Below are 21599 nucleotides of genomic sequence, written 5' to 3' on the forward strand. Positions count from 1 at the left end.
ACCCAAATCAGAAAGGAAATGATGCCTTGGAGAGGGAACTAGGATTTTTCCAACAGGATGGAAACATAGGCAGCTATCTTGTATTGAGGCTTCACCACGTCATTAGAAGAGTAGCTGTGGTTCTCCTGGGTTTCTGAAGAGAGCTTTCTTGGCATAACAAGATGCTAGGAATTGAATCCAGGATCTTTTCTATATAGACTGTGTTTTACTACTGAGGTATGGCATTCTTTATGAGGCTCATGGGGGTGGGTAGGAACAGGTAGCCTGCCTGTTTAAGTACTTGAGCTACTGACTTCCTGCAGACTGAGGTTAATTGCAGAGATGTTGACATTTGCCCTGGGTCACAGTTCTGTAATTAGCTTAAGCCTGTAGAAGGCAAGTTGCATTGGAAGGGGAATGGAAGAAATCTTGGCTTATGGCCAAGGGCTCAACATGAGTCCTAGAAGAGCTTGGCCTCCAGTGAAGGCATCAAAAGGAAGCTTGGTTCAATGGCGTCAGATTAGCAGAAGGCAACTTTTTCTGCTTCAGTAGCTCTGGCTTCCTGCTGCAGATCCTTGGCACCGCCTAGTGATCTGAAGTGTGAATAGCATCACTGCATTGCACAGCCCTTGCATCACCATCCAGTAAATGCCAGGTTGGTGACCAAGATTGCAAGCTGGTTGGTTTCCTTTGGAGACCTTTTGAGCAACAGCATGACAACAGTGAGGTTTGAGCAGGGCAGGATTCTGAAGGGAAAATAGGGTTTTTTGCAGAACTGCAATCTTGTCCTCCATTACATTGTATCTGATTTTACTGCCTGCCTCATTCTTGGTAGGCTCTTGGAATCCTGAAAACCCCTAGAATATTTCATTTCGCTAGACAGCTTTTCCTTATTAACACACCAAGGGCAGGAACTGGAGAACTTGGAAAGAGGCTATGATGGCCAAGTTTTCATGGTGCCACTTTATAGACAAGTGGCCATCACCAAGTCTTACAAACAATTGAAAGAACTGCGTATGGTTAGCCTTGAAAAGATGAAGGGCAAGATAAGAAAATAGTTGTTCAGCTCCTTAAAGACAGCTGCTATGCAGAAAACAGGGTTACCCCTTGCTGTGCTCCAGAGGGAATGATAGAGTTGGTAAGCTCAGTTGAGTACTAGGCACATGGTTACGACAGACTCAGGCCTCTCCCTCCTGGCTTGTAAGAGTGGAAGGATGGATTTGAGCTACCTTAGGTGGTTTTAAAGGCTTGCCAAAATGTCAAGGCTGTCTATTCACATTGACTTGGGGCTGAGGTAGCTATTATGCTGAGAATACCCAGAATCCATTTCTTGCTTCCCTACACCACCACCATTTGGTGTGAAGGGCAGGAATCCAGAAAACAGTCTTACCCACAAAAGGATCACAAGTTTCAAACAGCCTTTCGGGACACATGCTCCTGACACCCATAAACATCAAATTTGCTCTCTTTAATATTATGGAATTACTGGCTCCAGTTGGGATTCCTTTTTTGGCCCTTATGAGGCACATAGAATTAAGCGCACACATCTATTTTCTAAAACATGCTTTCCAGTGCAGAAAAAAATGTAAGATCCTGTTCTGGCATGTTTCACCACATGGGTCTTGTTCTGCAATTACCCTCCAACACATTAGGAGTAAGACAGAGACCCAATGTCAGACTCGGCCATAGCGAGTGCCTAGCTTTATCTGACAGGTTTCCAGGATGGTTTATATCTATCGCTGAGATGTAGCTACCTCCCAGCCCTTCAAGGTAGATCAGACTAGGAAATCAAAGTCACATAGTCCAATGCAGCTCTTAGAAATCTCTAGCAACAATCTTACACGTCTGAATGTGCTTCCCACTCATGAGAATTAGGGAGGGGCTCCGAGATGTTAACTCAAGGTACATTTCTGCCCCCAACTTGATCCTTTTTTATCTGACCACTGTCTTGGTAGCAGCTCTTCCTCCTGTCCCTCAAGGCCATTCCCTCTTCCCTCTACACTACCCCTTAAAAGAGAGGAGGTGCAATTATAATCAAAGACCTTGAGAGAGGTAAGTCAATTAGTTGGATCCAAGCTTACTCATTGAAATCAGACAATTTGTCATTTTAAAAATCAGAAGGTTCCCACCAGTTGCCTAACAATAGCCCTTCTGGAACCAAGGAAAGAATCTCAGGGTATGCCTTAAAAGGCTTAAAAACTGCCAAGAAGTAGAGCAAAGCCTTCACCGGAGTCTCAGCTTTTGGCTGTCATCATTAATGCTATGCTGAAAATGCCAATCTCTGCTACGGGTATTCTGCAAGATAAGAGTCCATAAAAGGATGTCCCTATTGCTTTGTTTATATGGATTTCGTGACAGCTACTTTCCTAAAATCCCCATCTCCAAGCCTGTGCCTCCCCTGCCTGAACTGCCAATGACATTGTTATATTAGGAAGAGGTTGTAGGTCCCCAAAGTACACAAACAGGGAAACCCCTGAGGGCCCACTTGCCCTGGATAACCAACTTTCTCAAACAGCAGGTAGCCAAGAAGCAATGCTGAAGCCCAAATGCCTGGCTAACTTCCCTGGAGAGCCAGCTCCATGCTGTTGAGCACAAAAGCTACACATGAGCTAGTGTGGGCTGCAACCTAGAAAAAGTTTTTTCCTGAGGACAGGAAATTCACCCCCATAATTTGCAGACACTGCAAGCTAAGTAAAACAGACACAGGATAAAGTTTGAGGATTTTTATTTTAATATTTTTCCCATACAAAGCAAGACAATGTAAATTTTATTTGAATCAAAACACCTTTTTTGTTTAAAAACCCTGTCTCTTCACAGTAGGCGGCTAAAGAATGCAGCCAGGGCTGGACATCCAAAGAGCGACAGAGTTTAGCCATTACTCTATTAAACCCTGTTAGACAAGGTCTCTATGAAGTAGATTCTTGCAGTTTAGTTCTTGGCACTATTCCAAGGGGGAGGAAGGGACGAAGAACGGAGGAAGTAAAAATCCTTATTTTCTCAAGCAAGCAGAACTGGAGCCTGGCTTCAGATGCCAAGAAGGGCAGGAGAAACATTATCTGGTTAGCTGCAAGGAAAGCTTAATGGGCATGTAGAGGGAGCCGTTTTTAATACCAAGTGCCCAGATCCCACTTTCTCCAGGATGCAGGAACACTAATTCCCATTATACAACATCCAGCCAATTCCCCCAAACCCATCTGCTGTAGGATTCATTCCCAGATGTTAAAAGGGAAGAGGCAGCCACATGTCACCCTGACATCTTGCTGACCAAGGCTGCTCAGTCCCATTAATAGTTTAGGGTACTGGGTTCCTCCTCCTCAGCAAACCCAAACATTAGGAGTTAAATCTCAGGAATGCAATTAAACCAAACCAGACCAGACCACACTGACACCTACCTAAAAACAAACACACACACAAGCTGTCAGCAGTTGCTAAAACCTGAGTGCCAGACAATTTCTCACTTGCACAAGTTAGTTTTTGCTAACCAGTGGCAAAATGAGGACAGAGGAGCCAGTGTGATGGATCAGACTACAGTAGGCCTCCAATATGAGTTTTTCAATCTGCAACTAGTGTTTGCTTGCTTTGTATCTCTCTTCCCCATCACCTTAGAGGAAGTTGTTTGAGCAACATCCATCTCTGTAAAAGCCCCGCAGACAAGTCTGGCTTGTTATCAGGCAAATGTTTCAACAGCAATTTCAGAGCATCACCAACACCAGCAAGAAGTGAGTTCTCCCCACTCTGCTCTCACTGCAATTGGAATGAGCTTGGAGGTGGACAGAAAAGTGGAAGGGACTTGAGCTACCCCAGTGAAAAATGACAGGTCATTAACAGTAATACAGATATGAACACAGCCTCTGATGATCGGAAGAGGGAAGTGGGTTACGTGTTTATGTAGAGGTGGGGCAAAGCCAGACTCCAGCATTAGGATCAGCCAGTTAGCTTTTTCAAGAGGCTCAAAAACCAAGGGGAAAAAAAATCCAATTTCCACAAAGTATGAAAATGTCACAGATGCTTCTCATTCACATGGAAGAACAGGGGGCACCTTTAATGCAGATCAAGTTGGATGGAAGCAAGAAAGAGGCAAAAGGGGGCAAGAAACAGGAGTCTCCACACAGACATCTGGTTTTGTTTCATTTTTCTTTCTTCTTCTTGTTCTGAAAGAGACAAGAGTCATTGTCAGCGCTCTGAGCTCCTGGCAAGATCAAGATCCCATGTCAGGTAGGAGACAGTTGCTCCGTCACTGCAACAATACAGACCCAATTCTGTAAGGCCATAGGGAAACTCAGGTCGCTTGGATTAAAGATGCGATGAACCAGTACTGTCTTATTTCTCTGAACAGGAGAATGTTTTGTAACAATTGGTATTTGCTCATCTGTACCACGGCTAGACTTAGAGTCTCCACCCATTCTCCCTTGTTTCTTGCACAACTTTTTCAGTGTGCAATCCTGAAAAGAGTCTGAAAGTGCAACCTGCAAATAGTTCTTGCCTGTTTAATGAGCAAGCAACAAAGCCCAAAGCCAGGGCTGAACAAGGCTGTGGACTTGGTTGGGAAGAGGGCCTTTGGGCCGTGGGGAGGGCAAAGGTAGCACCTGTTTCCAGAACGACACAGCTGCCGTATTTCACATTTAATAATGTGCCACCTGCATCAGTGTTCCCTTTTACTACCTTCCATGAAACAAACCTTCCTATTTTCTTCCTCAGTCCCTCCCTCTTCATTCACTTGTCTTAATAAACCTTCATCCCTTTACCCTGTTTTTTACTTCCTGCATGGCCCGTTATGTGTGTAACAAACTCTTCCTTTAACTGATGACTTATCCTTCAATATACTATTCAGCTCTCTTTTCTCAACAACTTTACAACCTTTCCTCCTCCTTTAATCCTCCCCATTTTTGTAAAGCTACCCCTTTTCCTTTGGGCTTACATTTGATATGATGAGCCTAGGGGAGGGGGTGGTAGCCAAATGCACTTAGTATATAGGTCCTACTAATGTGCAGTAAAAAAGATTATATGCTGAAAAGAAATGAGGACATTCTGGGTAGGAGGTTTGTTTAGAAAAGTCAGCATATAATGCTGACTTATATGCTGACTTTTATAATCACCTACTTTTGGCAGATAGAAGCAGCAAGTTTCTCCCCAGAGCGTCTTCCTCTCAGTGGAAACACCCTGGCCCGCTCATGCACCTGAACTCTGTAATTGTTGCTTCTTGTTGGTCTTTGTGGGAAAGGGTGCACCTGGCCACCAAATGGATGCACATCAGAGACCACCCCTGCGAGCGCAGACCTACCTCATTCATGCCCAAGATGACCATGAGCTCCCGGAAGATGTTAACAAAATCCAGGAAAAGATCCACGCAGTGCCTGGCACAAAGAGGAAGGTGTCACACATCAAGTTATAGCCTAAAATTACACATGGGAAGCTTTGCCAGAGCCTGTACTCAGCCCTGTTGCTTTTACTCATAATAAACTATTTATGTACCATCTTCTACATTTGCGATCTTGCTTCCATATTTAATTCTGGTTCTTTCCACCACAAAGCTTTTAGCTCCCTGCTTTCCTCTAAGCAAAGCTTCCTTTTCATTTTGAACCCAGTACTGGAGAAGCTCCTCCATGTCCCCCGTTTGCTCTCCCCACTTGCAAATCCTGATCGTGTGTGGCAGCTCCTTCCCCTCCCGCTCTTACACAGCCCCAGGCTTGTCACCCACACACTTACCAGATGTAGTCCTTGTCTCCATTCTCAGCCTTCTCAATGATGAGCTGAGTGTCAAACAGCACAAAGCCACACATCACCATAAGTCCAATGTAGAGATTAGCCTGGAGGAGGAGGAGGAAAGCCAATTAGCCAAAATAACTCCAATAGCATAACCTGGCCCTGCTACCCACCGAGAGCCTGAAGTGATTCTGTGTTAGCTCCTGGCTTCAATATATTCAGACCTGGATCTCTTGATGAATCAGAGCAGAATGTCAGCACTCAATTCATTTTTGTTTTCTGACAGTAACTTTCTAGTTCTTCTGATTGTAATTGTGTACCTAAACATTGCATCCAATACCTGACAAAACCTCAGAATACCTAAACCTCACAGAAAGTGCTTTCCAATGCCCAAGGTGTGTCTATACTAAGGTTTCTGTATAATTACTCATCTGTACCCATAATTACAGAACAAAATGCAAATGTAACACAGTGCAAATGTGTATACATCCCCAAATCTGCTACCCTAATGCAACAAATCTTGCTGTTCTAATAACGCTAAAGGAAAGGGGAAGCTGGGCCTGTTCTCTGTCCAAGAGGACAGGTTTGCTCTAGGGGCTTGTGTGCTATCAACTTCCAAGCTGACAGATCCTGAAAACAGCAGCCACTCACTGTGAAGAGCCAAGTCGATCCCAGGAAAATATTGACCAGGGAGAACAGCAGCATCAAGAACAGGCCAGAGAACAGGACGCCTGAAAAGGAAAAGGAACAGAATTGCAATGAACGAAAAGGCCGACTGATATGGAACCCAGCCCCTTCAAATACAGTAGGCAATGGCTGCTGTGGCTCACCCCCTAGATACAAGTAGGCACGGCGCTTGGCAAAGAGAGCACTCAGGGAGAAGCAGCTGAAGATCACTGCTGTGCCCAGGAAAGCAGTTGGGATGATGCTGTAGGGAGGGAAGAGACAAGAATGAATGCCTGAGGCGGCGGCATTCCTCCTGAGAATGCCTGAGGAAGGGCTTGGGATGAGGAATTAACAGAACCTGCTCTAGAAATATTCTAGGGTTTGGCTGTTAAGTCTCTGAAGGGGCATGGATGCTTCAATGTGAAGTGCTTCAGTAACAGTCCCAAGTGTGCCCCCCGCCATTCCTACCAAGCAGGATGTGTGGTTCCCACCTTCAAGGTGAAAAGTAGCAAAGAGCAGGGCAGCTGGTGAGTTTCCTCTTACCTGGGGTTGATGGCAATGCACATCTCCAGTAGAGGACCCAGGTTGACTCCTGGAAGAGGAAGGGATACAGAGACAGGCTTCTCACTCATGCGTACATACACACAGCAAGTCTTTTCCTATTAATTACATGCACATATTTAAGTTGTGGATTACACAGACATTCCCTTCATAAAAGACACAAGAGGTGCAAAATGCCATGCAAAAATATTCAGAAAATCACAAAGGGCTCTATGTCATCTTCAGATATATTCACAACGGAGGGACCTCTCATTTTATAGCATTCAGTGCTTCCTGTTGGCCAGAAGACTTTTTGGCTTCCTTTTCAGACAAGGTATTATGCAAGAACCATTCCCTTGTAGTGCAATACTAGGCAGCTGCATTAGTGCATGCAATAAACTCTGTCCAGCTCTTCCCCCCTCAATCACTGCCATTCTGCCAGGTTGTCTTATGGCCTTGAGCGCACTGTTTCATCACTTACACAGCACAGCTGCCATTACCCCATCAAGGGGGAGCAGCTACAAATTTCTTTCTCACTTGTGGAAATCCCACACTTGCACATATGGAGTATTAACTGCTGCTCCCCTCAGTTCTCACTTCTCCAGCAGCACATACCAGTGAGGAAAGCAAAGCCTGCCAGCATAGCCAGCCGTTTCTCTTCAGTTTCTCGGCTGTGGGGTGTGGCCATCAGCCAAATCATAAGGCCTAATGCTCCCAGGCCAGTCAGCAGTCCAAACTGCAAAACAAAGCGGGAAAGATGGAGATTAACACAGGCTGGTCAGAGGAAACAGCCAATTCAATCTAAGCCGGTTTGCTACATCTTCCACTCTTTTAAAGAAAATTCAGGTCTTTGGAACTTTTTTTCCATGCAGATTTTGAGGGGAAACATGGAATCAGTATTCTGCATAGCTGGTCTCTTGGAAGGGAAAGTCTTACTGTTCAGACAATTTTTAGTTAAATTTAATAATGAATACTTTCAATCTTAAATATTTTAAACACAGTTAGATTTTCATCATAGTTTTCCATTACTCTATGATAATTTTATAAGCACACTATTGAAATTTGTAACAATTCTGCCCTGCAAGTAGGATATGAGGCCCAAAGATACTCCAAATCTGAGATGGAATCTGGAACACAGTTCTCAGGATTGAAAGCCTATTAACTACTGTAGGGCTTACCTTTAAGTAAACATCAACAGATGATTCTGGCAGTGGAGAAATTTTTAATCCAGCAGGACTCTGAGCAACAAAACTAGAGTCCCACTGCTCACTCTGAGTTTCACAATAGAAACAAAACACTCTTTCAAACAGAAACAAAAACCTCTAGAGTTTTTCTGAGAACATTTATATATTTAGAGGCTTTTTGGTAGGGTATCATTTGTGGAAACTTTTAAAGGCTTAAAGTTTCACTGACTATCCCACCTAGTCATGGAGCATCAGCTAAGAACCATTCAATAGGATACAGCCCTGCTTATTTCCACAAGCTGGGATGTACCGTGTTGCAGCCTTCCTGCTGGCACTTAGCCCTCAATAACCAAGGTGACCTTCAGCTTATATATCAGCCCTAGAGAAATGCCTTAGTATCCTTACCTGCACCAACCGAGTTACCACATTGAGATAAGCACCAGCTGCCGCTAGGAACATACATAATGCAAAGCTGGCATAGACCTTCTTCAGGTGCTGCTGGGTTGATGCAGAACTGTAGGGATGAAGGAAGAAAATTCAGCTCTGTTACACAATACTTAGAAGCACAGCAATTCCCAAACTGGCCATTTGCCAGCTGTTGGCCATATCACATAGAGTCAACACTATCTGATCTGTCTTGGATCAGTTTAGAGAAAGCTAACATTTTCTAGACACCACCACCAAGAATTCCTTGCTTCAGAATCTCTAGTGCTGAAATACTGCTTCTAGAGAGGACCAAGTACTCACCAAAGTTATGAAGGTGTCAGGATGGTTGTGGGTCCTGGTCATAGAGAAATGCAGTGCCAATATACAAGGCTATGCAGTTCTTTTTCTGACTTGCACAGCACAACATTTTGGCAACAGGACACAGCACAAAATATCACTTAAATCCAGAGCCATTTTGAACAGCTCTGTCCACTTTAGGAAAACAAACTGACTTGGACAAAATCTAAATGTCCCTAAGCCAAATGTTTTTCCAGCCCTAGGTTTAAACAAAACTCCCCACGGACTTCCATAACCCAGTAATAGCGCGTGCTAAGTACAGTGCCTTGAGAACATCACCTTACATTATTTACACATTGAACAACATTTACTTGCAACGCCTCCACCTACAACTGTCAGCCCCAAAGTCTATAGCATGGGTCCTCAAACTTTGGGGGCTGGTGGGCACACTGGGAATTCTGAGAACATACAATGAGCACAGAAAGCCACCACACAGGGCAAGCTCAGTAAACAATTATTTATCAGAAAGTAAACTAGATTACTTCCCATCAAATCCAAACAACTTCTTCCATGTTCTTTATTACTGTAGTTTACTTGTCTTTTTTTCCCCTGCATATCTAAGCATTGCAAACACCCACCACGTTTAGTTTCTAAGAATATTAGGCTCTGTGTGAAACCCAGTAGCATTATTGAAAAGAAATATGAGAGAAGTCAGTATTTCACTCTGCAACATGCAACCTTCAAGTGGGTGCCAAGAAAAACAATGGGCATACTGATGTACTGTGCATTACATTTGTAGCCCACGGTCTACAGAAAGCTGGCCAATATCCACAGGAACTTTAAAAGGTGGGATAGGTTGGGCAAATCAGCAAAGCACAATTTTAAGATGCAAGATTCTTCAGTTCTATGTGTAACAGTGTCCCCCGTACTTGAGTTGTAACTGACTAAAACAGTTTCAGAAACAGTTTCATTTTATTAACAGATACATGAAAATACTAAGTTTTTCCCCACAGGTTCAGAGTAGAAGAGTTTCATCCACAGACTTGTCACAAGAAAGCAGAAAATCTGCGATGTTCTGGCTCCAGCAACCCAGGTCCCTCCAACCGTGTCACCATCTTCAATGGGTGAGGGAGCCTACCTAACCTCACATCCATGTCCCTAAACATTCAAGAAAGAAACTGAGTCCTCTCACAACAAGATTAAACAGGCAGCAGGTACTCACATGTGGGAAAACTTGAAGAGGGCATCAAAATTTATGTTCCTGTTGAAAATATCCATAGCACTAATTGGTGAGGTGCAATTCTCAATGTCAAAATACGCAATCTGCAGAAAGGGAGAGGAAGACCAAGTCAAAGGGAGAAGACCTGGGCAGATTTTTTTCCAAGGACAACTGGTGTGTTCCATGATGCTTGTACATCTCTACCCTTCCCACAGCCAAACCAAGCTCTTCCCACCTGCTTGTCCAATTCACATTAAGCAGCACCCTCAGTCCATATAGCAGTTCTAAGTGGCATCAACCCTCCCCCCCCCATTTACATCGTTTGAAGCACTGCAATCATGGTGGCATTTCTCTAGAATTCTTGGTCTCTTTTCTCTGAGTAAAAGGAACTTCAAGTAATCCATTTAATAATTCTGATCTTTATATGCATTAATCAGCAGGGAATAAAGCACAGCAACATCTCTTACTAACTCTGAGGCCGAAACTATTTTGTTAGAGGAGAACAGGGAAGTCAAAGAAACAGCTTAAAGGCCTAGCAAAAAGCACCTAAAACGTAGAAGCAGCAAAAAGATTTTCCAGCTCTGAGCAAATATATATTTGTTTCATCTGCTTACTCCCACAGAAAATACATCTTTACACAGAATAATTCATATCCTTCTCTCTATGTAGCCTCTTGTTTCCACCAATCTATTCAATTTCCAGCTATGGCGTAAGATATGCAATCCAGACATTATCCAAAAGACAAAGGCTAAGTAAAGTAACTCCTGATGCACCACTGCTTAAAAAATGATGCTTTCTACTTGAGACTCACCAGCTTGTCCAGTATGCGACCTACAAGCTTCTTCCCCTTTGTCCTACTCCAAAAAATCTAGAGATTGCAACGTTTCACAGGCACCCAAACCGGCTTGGTGCATATGGTGCAATTATTGCAGGCTCTTGCAAGGCTAGCTAAAGCCTCCTGGAGGAATTGGGCTCACAGGGGAGCCTTGCTTCACAACCCAGCAGCTGGAAATCAAGAGTACTGGCAACCTTAATGATCTTCCCAGGAAAGGATGGGGTAGAGTCAGAGAAAGGAAGCCCTCCCAGCTTGAGAGCCAAGGCCAGTGTGTTGTGCTGTTATTCTCTAGGTGGGATGCCACCCCACTGCTGTGTTTTGTAACAACATGCACAGGTATTTTACCTACTCAGGGGAGCAGCATGAGCATTTGACTCAACAATATAAGCACTTCTACCCTCTTCCATCCAGTTACTCTGAACTAGTTGCTCTAACCTTATAACAAACAATGGCCCTAACAGCTAAGTGGAAACCAGTTCAGCAACTACAGCAAAGCCTTATTTTCTGACAGGCAGGCAGAACCGGCTTGTTAAGAAGCTTGCAGGGTGGGTTTGTATTGGCTAACAAGATGTGTTAAGGAAATGCCTTTAATCTCGTAAGAGATTAAACTCACATCTCTATCATCTTATATTTCTCTACATTTAAAAGGCCTTCAGTTATCAATGGGGAGGGGGGGGAAAATCACACTGCAAAGCTCTAAAAAGAAAGGCTGCCTTGAGGTATCAAAAGCCAACACATTAACAGCAACTTGAATTGGAAAGGCTAGCCTGAAAATTAAGCAGCATGTAATTTGGGTATTAGGTGCTTGTATCAGGTAATATGACTCAGCATCAGGGCATCAAAACAGGTCATAAGAATGGTGGAAACATTCTCTGCTCAGCACCCACTACTTCCAGATGCCAAAAGCTATTCAAGGAAGAGGTTAGATAAGATCTGAGACTAAGTGAAACATTTTGAGATGTAGATTTCTTCTCAGGGTCTCCCTCCCATCAGAGAAATCTGCATCTCAAATGCGAAGCAAAGCATAAAACTGAAACCATTAAAGGAGGAAGTAAAAGCAAAGTGAGCACTTCTCACTAAAGGACTGACACATCTGAGAAGAAAGGAGCAAAACAGGAACCTGTAAGACTCAGGGTTACTCTTAATAAGCACCCTTTATGTTTCAAAAAGCCTCTGTAAAGTGCCTTACACCAGTCATTTTTCTGGCAGTTTCAGCCACAGCAGGAATAACTAATGGTTTTCATTAGTGTGCTCTGGGCCCACTTAGCCATAGAGGATGTAGAAAGAGTTTTACATTGTTAGACCATTTGTCCACAGAGAGCAGTCCATTTATGGCCGTGCCTGAAATGGAATATGCTTTATTTCATGCACAGACAAAACTCTCAAAACACATGCCTTTTGATTCATGCTCAGAACAATTAAAATGGCCACTGACGGTTGGAACATTCCAAGCAGAAATGTTGTGCCTATCCCTACTCAAAATGCTATGCCACTCAAAACAGCCAAGACTTGTTTCGTGCTTAGAACATTCAAAATGGCTGTTTTCAACTCAAAACATTCTGCACATCTCCATTTCCATTTATGACAGAGAGCAGTGCTAGTTATCTATATCTGAGTTTTAAAGATTTCCAGTCCTGCTTCCCAAGGGACTGACCAGCTCTGATTGAATAAATTCGGCTTAGAACTAAATTGGATTCTTCCCAAGCTGTAAAACCCATGCCCCATAAACAAATAACGAAAAGGACAAATTAAACTGCCAGTTGGAAAAAGTGTAGGAATGTAGAAGATAAAGTACAGCACTGACCACATATATTTACATAAACATTTTGACAAGTCATAATGAAACCTCAAAAAAAAAAAATGGATGAGCTTTTCTGTCAAACTCTTAAGATTTTTTGTGCAGAAGCCACAATACATGTCTATTTACTAAATGGCATTCTCCCTGCTAATCTGCATTGTTTAAAAACAAGATGGCTTTAATTATTTTGCGGACCAGAGAAATCTGAGAAACATAGTAAATCATTTACAAGTCAAAGGCCATGTACACCTCACATTAATACATTTTTTTCTTTAGCACTAACATCAAATCCAGTAATGTGAAAGTCATGAATCACAGACTAGGTTACCAAGAAGGGTACCATTATTTGGGGGGGGGGGAGTATTAGTGTGACATTGTAAAAATCACAGAGCTTGATTATCCCAAACAAAGGAATCTTGCTCTTAGTAAAAAAAAAAAAAAAAGAGGCTGAGTACACAGCTGTCAATCCATTGCTCTACAACCTCTCTATAGGTTGCTTGAATGCAGAGAACCTTTGAAGTAATGGAGCACATACAGCAAAGAAGGGCTTAGCTTACCCTTAGTTGTCATAGGTCAGCTTTATCATTGTTCCTAGACCATTCAACTTCATAAAATGCTGAAATTATTAAGTAAAATGGAATAATACTTTCCTAATTTCAAAAAGCTAGATGTGGGTTCAACATCCTTATCAAGAACATTTGGAACAAAAGGTCACTGATAAAACAGAAATAGCAAAAGCCTTCTCTCAATTTGTTATCAGAGGCTAGGCCATTTAAGACTTTAAACATTAATTAGAGACAAGTTATATGCAACAAGCAGTTTAGACATGAGGTTCTATACAGCATGCTTACAGAAAGAATTTTGTCAGTTTTAGAATGTTGTCCATGTACAAAGAGTCTTTAGAAGATCAATTCTCCTGTGTAAGCCGTAAGAATGTGGATAATTGAATTTGAAGGTAAACCAAGAAACTGGCATTGGGAAGGAACACCACTCAGGAATAGAATGGTTGCATCTCCAGCAAAATGAACCAGGTAACTATTGAAACAAATTAGAATGAATGGAAAGGCTCCTACTTCATATTTACATTTAGCCTTTGTAAAACCCAGCGGTATTCAAAAAGATCCCTCATATTTCTAAGAGTACAATCAGAAGTACTGGAGTCTTATTAAACACTCTTGAGGTATGACCATGATCACATTCCTCCCCTGTCCAGTATTTCTATTGCCTTTAATATCTATCATACTCATGTCTTTTGGATGGTAAACCTGAGGATGGGAATTGCCTTTATCCTAATATTTGTGAGCTACTTGACAGCTTGTTTGGATAAGGACAATACAAAATAAACAGTAAGACAATACCTAATAAACAGTACTACAAACACCAGTTTACTGGAAGTTGTTTAAAACAGAACTCACTGTACACCCGTATGATGAATTTGAAATGCAGATTACCCTGTAGAATAGTCTGATCAAGAACATCCTGTGAAGCAACCATTAGAGCCTTCATTTCAAGTCCAGAGCAGGATACATTCCACAAATGTATTGACTTTGAAATTCTACCTTAGCCATTCAGGTAGAAACTCGCATCCAGAGAGACTCCTTATTAGCATGACCCTAGCCGGAATTAGAACTGGAAAGGAAATCCACTAGAGAATGCAAACTGGCTTGGCAGCACCATTATAATCTAGGTTAAGGATCAGCTTGCTCCTGAGGGAGGAACCCATAGGATTTTTAAAAAATTAATAAATAACCAGAATACCTAGTCACACATATGACCTTTCATCACCAAGGGCTAAATTTGTTACAATTCTAAGAACATCTCCATATTTCATTACTGTTATCCTCACACAGGAACTTACTAGTTATCAAAGAAGAGAGGGGAAGAGGCATGGAGGCAAGTAAGTAAGCTCTCCCCCACTTACAGCCTCCCCCCTAAACTGCAGACCAATCCTCACAGCACCAAATTGCAAGAAAGAAAGAAAAAGTCACAGAATGAACCATGACATTATACATTCCTTCAACACTATGACATCAGAAAGCCAGCCAATTGGCTTTGAAGTCCTGCACTGCAAGCCATCTTGTTACCACAGGGGTCTGTTGAGCTAGGCAGGAGAGACATCACAGGAAACTCCTGTGGCTAGTAACTTACTAAAAACCCATCTGACCCAATGTGTCACCTCCAATGGGTTCATACCAAATGCCGTGTGTGTGTGTGTGTGTGTGTGTGTGTGTGTGTTGTGTGTGGGTCAAAACAGCCAATTGGCAGTCACAGCATCATGACTGAAGCCCCAACCTTTCTGAATGTGTATCAATGTCACATACACCATACAATGGGGCAGGGCTTCAGTTGCATGGTCACAGCCACAATTTTGCCTGTTTTGACTCCACCTGTGTGGACTTTAGCAATGCTAAAGGTGTAAAGTTCATCCCAACCCTTTTAGCTCCCTGTGTAGCAAACTATTTACCTTTAAAAACTCAATTTCTCTTCCGAAGCCAGCTCTATATGTATCCTCCTTACAAACATCAGACAAATCTCACTCGCACCCTTCAGCTGAGTTCTTCTGAACGCTAAGTTCAGGCTAGTGGTCAAACGGCAGGCTGTCTTGCTTCTGCTAGTCCAAACAATCTAGGAGGGAATTTTTGACCTAATCTTTGGAAAACAACCTACCACCCAAAGCAGAATGCAAGGCACAGGCTGTAGAAGCTGACTGTCCCAAAGTGTGTGGAAGAGGATCTAATTTAGTATCCAGCCTGATGATCATGCACAACTCATGAAATAACTGAAATTCAAGAACTATGTCAATGCTACTTTTGAAAATTTATAGCAATTTATACACAAAGCAACATAATTTTTTCTAATAGGAAAACCACCTAAAATGTCCACAGATGTGAATACCTTTCAAAAATAACAAGTTGCCAGGGGAACAGAGTCCACTTACAATCTAAACTAGCAGAAGCATAGGAAGGTTATTTCTGGCTATATTGTTCAGATTTCCTGATAACACTGTGGTTTATATCTACTTGACATGGATCTGCTGTCCTTGTACTGATTTTCCTTTATCTGCATGTGCCTTCATACATTCCAGAGCTCATTTGTTTCAGACAATTAACTTCAAAAATAAAACTTAGTACAAATATAAGGCCTGACTCACCCCAAATATTCTCTAACTGAATCACTCAAATAGATGACCTTCAGATGCATTTTTAACTAGAAGACATCAACCAATATGATCAATGTTTATTTAAAAAAAAAAAACTGTAGGGCACCAGGTTGGAGAAATCTGCTCTAGAGCTACCTTATTCAATCTGGGCACTTGCCAGGTGTATGGTTTTCAACTCCCAGAATTACGCAGCCAGCAAGGCCATTGCTAAGAATTCTGGGAACTAATGTCTACACATCTGAAGGCTTCCAGATTGAGGACAATTGTTATACATTGAGGACAATTGTTATACATATATTTAAAAATTCTAGCTACACTTCCATAAAAGGAAAACAAAAATCATACAGAAAAACATTCAGAATGATTATTTTCTGGGAGGCTCAGGCTTTGGTCCTTCAAAAATATCAAGGACTCCAACTCATCAGTAAGTACCCTGCTGCTTCTCTGCTGGAAGAATCTCTTTGGATGTCTGGCATTTTACTTTTAAGTCATCGTGGTGGAAGCAAAAATCCAGGGGTGAAGCATCGCTAGTTAGGAGATAGTCAAGCCCTACATGGAACGAAAGGGGAACTTAGGATGCCTGCAGACACAGAAACACCTTACCGGTTTCCTCTCACGTCTTCCCCTTTTGAAAAAACTATTTGCATAAAACCTGTTTTTCCGTTTCCCCCACGACGGCAGAAGCAGAAAGGCAACTGAGGCCAACCCCGAACAACGCAGCAAATAATTTTGAATAGGCAGGGCCATTCTTGTTTAATTAAAGCTCTTAAACTCGAACACGACATAGCAGAAAAGCCCACGCCCCCTCGCGCCCCGAAATACTTCCTTCGAGCGGAGGACACGAAAGGGGGAAAAAAAACTCTGCGTTGCCGAATAGGAACAGATCCTTCAAGGAAAACCGAAAGGGATCAGACAACGTCTATTTTTAAACTGACGCTACAGACGCTGGGCATATTTGCCTTTTGCCCGCGTCTATCAGTCCGTAGGTTGAGATCGGTGTCTCTTTCACATCGGTACAGCGCTTACACCATTTTAGGTACGACGCGTGCAAGGGAAGAGCCAACAGCCAGCGGGCCAATCTCCTCAGCACACCGTCCAGTCTAGGGCTAGCACACGGACTGGGAGACCGAGGCCTTGTAAGCCTGGAGGCTGGAATCTAATTGCCAGACACGGCCCGCCGCTCTTGCTGTCCTCCGGGATCGAGGAAAATCCCGCCCACCGACCCACTGGGCGGGGGTGAGAGGGATTAGGGATTTCTATGACGTTATCTCTCAGAACGCGGACATAGGAAAGGCTGATCGATCGGGCGGGCCGCAGTAGGCCCGGACGGTCCCTGCTCTCCTCGCTCCCCTCGAACTCCTCGCTGGGGGAAGTCCGAAGGGGAAGGGGCAACTCCGCGAAGGCGGTGACGCCTTCGGAGAAACCCCACAAAAGAAGCCTCAGAGTCAAAGGGGTCACAGGGTTGCTCTAGGAAAGGAAGGCGAAAGGGGAGGCCGAGCCGAATCCTTACCCGCCACAGAGAAGCCTGCCCTCGCGGCTACGACAGCAGCTGCTACTACTCTTCTGCTCGAACCTTACGTGCCTCTGGCCTCGAACGCCTCCACCCCTCCCCTTATCTCCTCCCCACCTGCCATTGGTACTTTCATCCTCAAGGTCCCGCCCCAGACTCCTATTGGTGTTTTCGTAAGGGTTCTGCTTACCTCTTAATTGGCTGAGAGATAGCTCCTTTCCCTTGCTATTGGTCGCACGGCCGCGCCCAAGCGGCTGGCATTGGTTTATACCGGACGAAAACGCGCATCACACAAAGACGCACATACCTACATATACGCACGGTAGCGACGTTCACTGGTTCCTATTATGGAGCCAATGGGCGGTGCCCGTGATGGATTGCGACCTTATTGCCTTCTTCGCAGCCCTCCTTCCCCAGAAGCAGCGCGCGACCCCTGGCGGAAGGAGCGCGAAGTGCAGAGTGTTGGCTGCCACGCAGCGTCTTCAGCAGGGGGTTTACTTTCTCCTGAGCGCGGGGGTGTTTTTTGTGCGTCTCAGGCATCCAAGCCTGGAGCGCGGTCTGCTGCTAGAAGCCGCTCATTACAGGCAGCGTGGACTGCCATGCAGTCTGTTAGTAAGTTTTCTGCCGCTCTAGGTCAAAGCACAGAGCCGGACAATGGACTTCCCTGCTTTGAACGCAGTATCGACAGTATTGCATTTCCTTCCACGCATTTGCGAAAAGTGATGTGATAGCGTGGCGCTCTGCCGGTTGACAACAATTAACTCAATGCTAGCAGTGTAGCACATGGGAAACTTTAATCCATGTAATACTGATAATATTACATATAAAACCATAATACATTTAGTTATGAGATACTACCATCAGTACCTAACAGTAAGAACTAAATACACATTACAGTTTTATTTTCAAACTTGCTTAAAATGAGATGTGAGTTAACTAAGTATTGCAGGTGGATGGTACAGAAGGTTAAGATCTGTCATTCTATTCTGCAGGACATGGCATAACAGTCTAAAGTTATAGAAAGAGAGATTCCTGTTGAAAATTAGGAAAAACAGAAGCAGTTGGATAATTGAGGCTGGTGGCAGGCTTCTCATTGGAAGTTAATTTGGGTTCCTAAACTGGCACTTGGGCTTCATGACTTAAAATGGCCTCTTCCAATGCTATAATGCTTTGATTCTTGCGTGTGGGATAATAACAAGGAAGGATCCTATCCCTGAGCCTCACTTGGTTGAGTTGTTTGTTTAGAAAGATCTCAAGAAACTGCAGTGTCTCTCCTGGGGGATAACAGAGGTAGTCAGTGGCCTCAGGCCTACATTCCCCAGGGAGAGGCTAGAGGGATGGTATATATTTAGCCTGGAAAAGCTATGAATAAGTGGTAGCATGACTGCCATATTCAAAAGTTTGAAATGCTGATGATGGCACCCAGGGTTTCTCAACCAGGGTTCTGTGGAAACCTAGGAATCCGCAAGAGGTCACTAAGGATTCCCTGGGAGATCATGATTTATTTAAAAAATTATTTCAAATTTGGGCAACTTCACATTAAAGAGGTAAGTGCATTCTTTAATTTAAGAACACTGTTAATGCATATTTACAGGCCTACCCATGAAACAAATATAATAATTTTGTACCTTGTGGCCTATATTTGAGCCTGAATGCCTGAAAAAAATATTTCAAGGGTTCTCAGGGTCAAAAGGTTGAGGAAGGCTGATGGCACTGATTACTTTTCTGTTACTTTGTGGGATACGAATCAAACCAAACAAAATTTTAACTAAGTTTATAGGAATCATTTGGTGACTCTGTGAGTTCTTAAATGGTGAAACATTGCCTCAGAGGTTGGTAAACTCGCCTTTTATTAAAACATTTTAGGCAGGGGCTAAAGACCACCTCTCAGGTTGCTATAGCATTAGCAGAAGATTGGGCTAAGATTGGGCTAATTGAGACTGACTCTGTATCTGTCTGTTATAATAACATAAGAAAAAAATTGTCAGATATTTTACATGTGTAAAGTATTATTCAAATGATAAACAAGAGCTTGTATTTTACCTATACATACTCGTTTACTTCAGTGCTAAAAGTAATAATGTTGACAAAGAACCAAAGCTGATTTCCCTTGGTGGTTTGTCAAGAATGTTAGTACAATCCTAGGAGCAATGTAATGTGTTCAGTGAGACAATAATTCACCTTGAATGTAAACTAGAAAATCTGCAGCAGCTCTAATCACATTTACTAGGGAATATATATCACTGAACTCATGGGAACTCATTTCCAAGTAGCAAAGATTAGGCCTAAAATCAATGTAATTTGATTTAGTATGGATGTAGTTGATCTGGTTTTCTAGATCAGATTATGGATTGTGAACATTTATGCTCACAATAAATGAGCTTTTATTATATATGTATGTACGTATATGTGTTTGTGTGTGTGTAAATAATCATAATAATTTAATTTTTTAATTTATTATGTTCCTTGATCTCTCAGCAGCTTTCAATACTGTCAACCATGATATCCTTCTGAGCTGGCTCCGTGGGTTGGGGATTGGGGGCACTGTTTTTACAATGGTTCTCTTCCTTTCTCCAGGACCAGTTCCAGTTGGTGTTGGTTGGGGGGACAGATCACTCCCTAGGCCTGTCCTGTGTGGGGTGCCACAGGGTTCTTCTCTGTTTCCCTTTTCAATATCTATATGAAACTGCTGGGTGAGGTCATCTGCCAGTTTGGGATTCAGTCAGGCCCGCAACTAGGGTCTGTGTCACCCGGGGCAAACATGGATTCCATGCCCATTTTGGTGCCCCCCCCAGCACGGCGCCTGGGGCACATGCCCCGCTTGCCCCCCCTAGTTGTGGCCCTGGATTCGGTATCACCTGTACACTGATAAAACCCAATTATATCTTTCAATCCTGGTCCAGCCAAGTGAGGCTGTCAAGGTTCTGTCCCAGTGCCTGGAGGCTGTGCAGGTTTGGATGGGGAGGAAGTGTCTCCAACTCAGTCCTACAAAGGCCGAGTGGTTGTGGGTGTTTGGGCTGTCCAGATTTGGAGATATTCCATCTCTGACCTTGCATGGGGTAGCACTTCCCCCTTCAGAGTTGGTACACAATCTGGGGGTCTTCTTGGACTCACAGCTCCTGCTTGAAGAGCAGGTGTCAACTGTGGCCAGGAAGACCTTTCTACAACTCCATCTGGTGCACCAGTTGTGCCCTTTCCTAGATTGGGGGGAACTTTAGACAGTCACTCATGCCCTAGTCACCTTGTAGCTTGACCACTGCAACACACTTTACATGGGGCTGCCCTTGAAGACCACCTGGAAGCTTCAACTGGTCCAGAATGTAGTGGTACAAGCAGTAATGGGCATACCCGTTGTAATACCTCTGCCTCGCACGCTGCACTGGTTGTCAGTTTGCTTCTGGGTGTGATTCAAGGTGCTGATTGTTACCTATAAAGCCCTACATGGCATAGGGCCAGATTACTTGAGGGATCTCCTGCTTCCCATAACATCTGCCCGGCTGATTCGATCCTGCAGGGTTGGGCATTCCAGGTTCCTTTGATTAACGAGTGGCAGATATAGGGACCCCAGAAGCACACCTTTTCTGTAAGAGCCCCTGCCCTCTGGAATGAGGTTCCCCCCAAGATCCGGATGGCCCCCACTCTGCTATTGTTTGGAACAGTCATGAAGACCTGGCTCTTCATGCAGCCTTTGGTGAGGGAGACTGTTTGATTCATTGCGCTTGCCACCTTTTATCTTTATTTTTTATTTTTTATTGATTTTATTGTAATTTCTCTGTGAGCCTCCCAGAGTCATTGAGAGTTCAGTAGCATACAAGTTTAATATATTATTATTATTATTATTATTATTATTCATACATTGTAACAACAGCTGAATTTACACTGAATATGTACATTTTTAGAATTACTTTAAGTGTCTGCTTAGAGCCAGAATATGTTACTATGATAAATAAAATGAGCTATTTAAAGGCCAACAGCTCTGCTTCAGCCATGTCTCCAGGGGCAAGCTCAGTTTTTATGTACCAAGTGCGTCTGTACCATCTATGAAATTGAGATGTATGCTTTATAAACATATAGGGGATGTATACTGAAGAACCACAGACTGGTAGATCTACTGCATGAGTTTATACCTTAAGGTGCCGATCTTAGGCACCATTAAGGAGAGCAGTCTAAGTGGAAAAAACAAAACAAAAAACTGCCCATAAGAGATACAACTCATTACAGTGCTCCTATGAAGCTCCCATTACTGTGACTGGCTGGCTTTGGAGAATATCTGAATAAACTC

General features: G+C 43.3%; 1 protein-coding gene across 2 annotated transcripts; it reads right to left on the reverse strand.

Annotated features, from left to right (window-relative positions):
- Window positions 1–2687: 2687 nt before the first annotated feature.
- Window positions 2688–17392, reverse strand: TMBIM6 (transmembrane BAX inhibitor motif containing 6). 2 transcript variants are annotated; one of them, XM_063293719.1, is made up of 10 exons: window positions 17318–17392; window positions 10018–10118; window positions 8478–8586; window positions 7504–7624; window positions 6892–6940; window positions 6513–6610; window positions 6334–6413; window positions 5686–5786; window positions 5261–5333; window positions 2688–4130 (listed from the first exon to the last, which is right to left on the reverse strand). In XM_063293719.1, the coding sequence occupies exons 2-10, from the start codon at window positions 10071–10073 to the stop codon at window positions 4107–4109; spliced, it is 711 nt and encodes a 236-aa protein (XP_063149789.1). In that variant the 5' UTR covers window positions 10074–10118; window positions 17318–17392; the 3' UTR covers window positions 2688–4106. The 2 variants fall into 2 exon arrangements, with proteins under 2 accessions (XP_063149789.1, XP_063149788.1); XM_063293718.1 differs by lacking the exon at window positions 17318–17392 and adding an exon at window positions 14063–14086.
- Between the last annotated feature and the right edge of the window lie 4207 nt (window positions 17393–21599).

Source organism: Candoia aspera, chromosome 2, assembly GCF_035149785.1.
Source record: "Candoia aspera isolate rCanAsp1 chromosome 2, rCanAsp1.hap2, whole genome shotgun sequence".
Classification (NCBI taxonomy): domain Eukaryota; kingdom Metazoa; phylum Chordata; class Lepidosauria; order Squamata; family Boidae; genus Candoia; species Candoia aspera.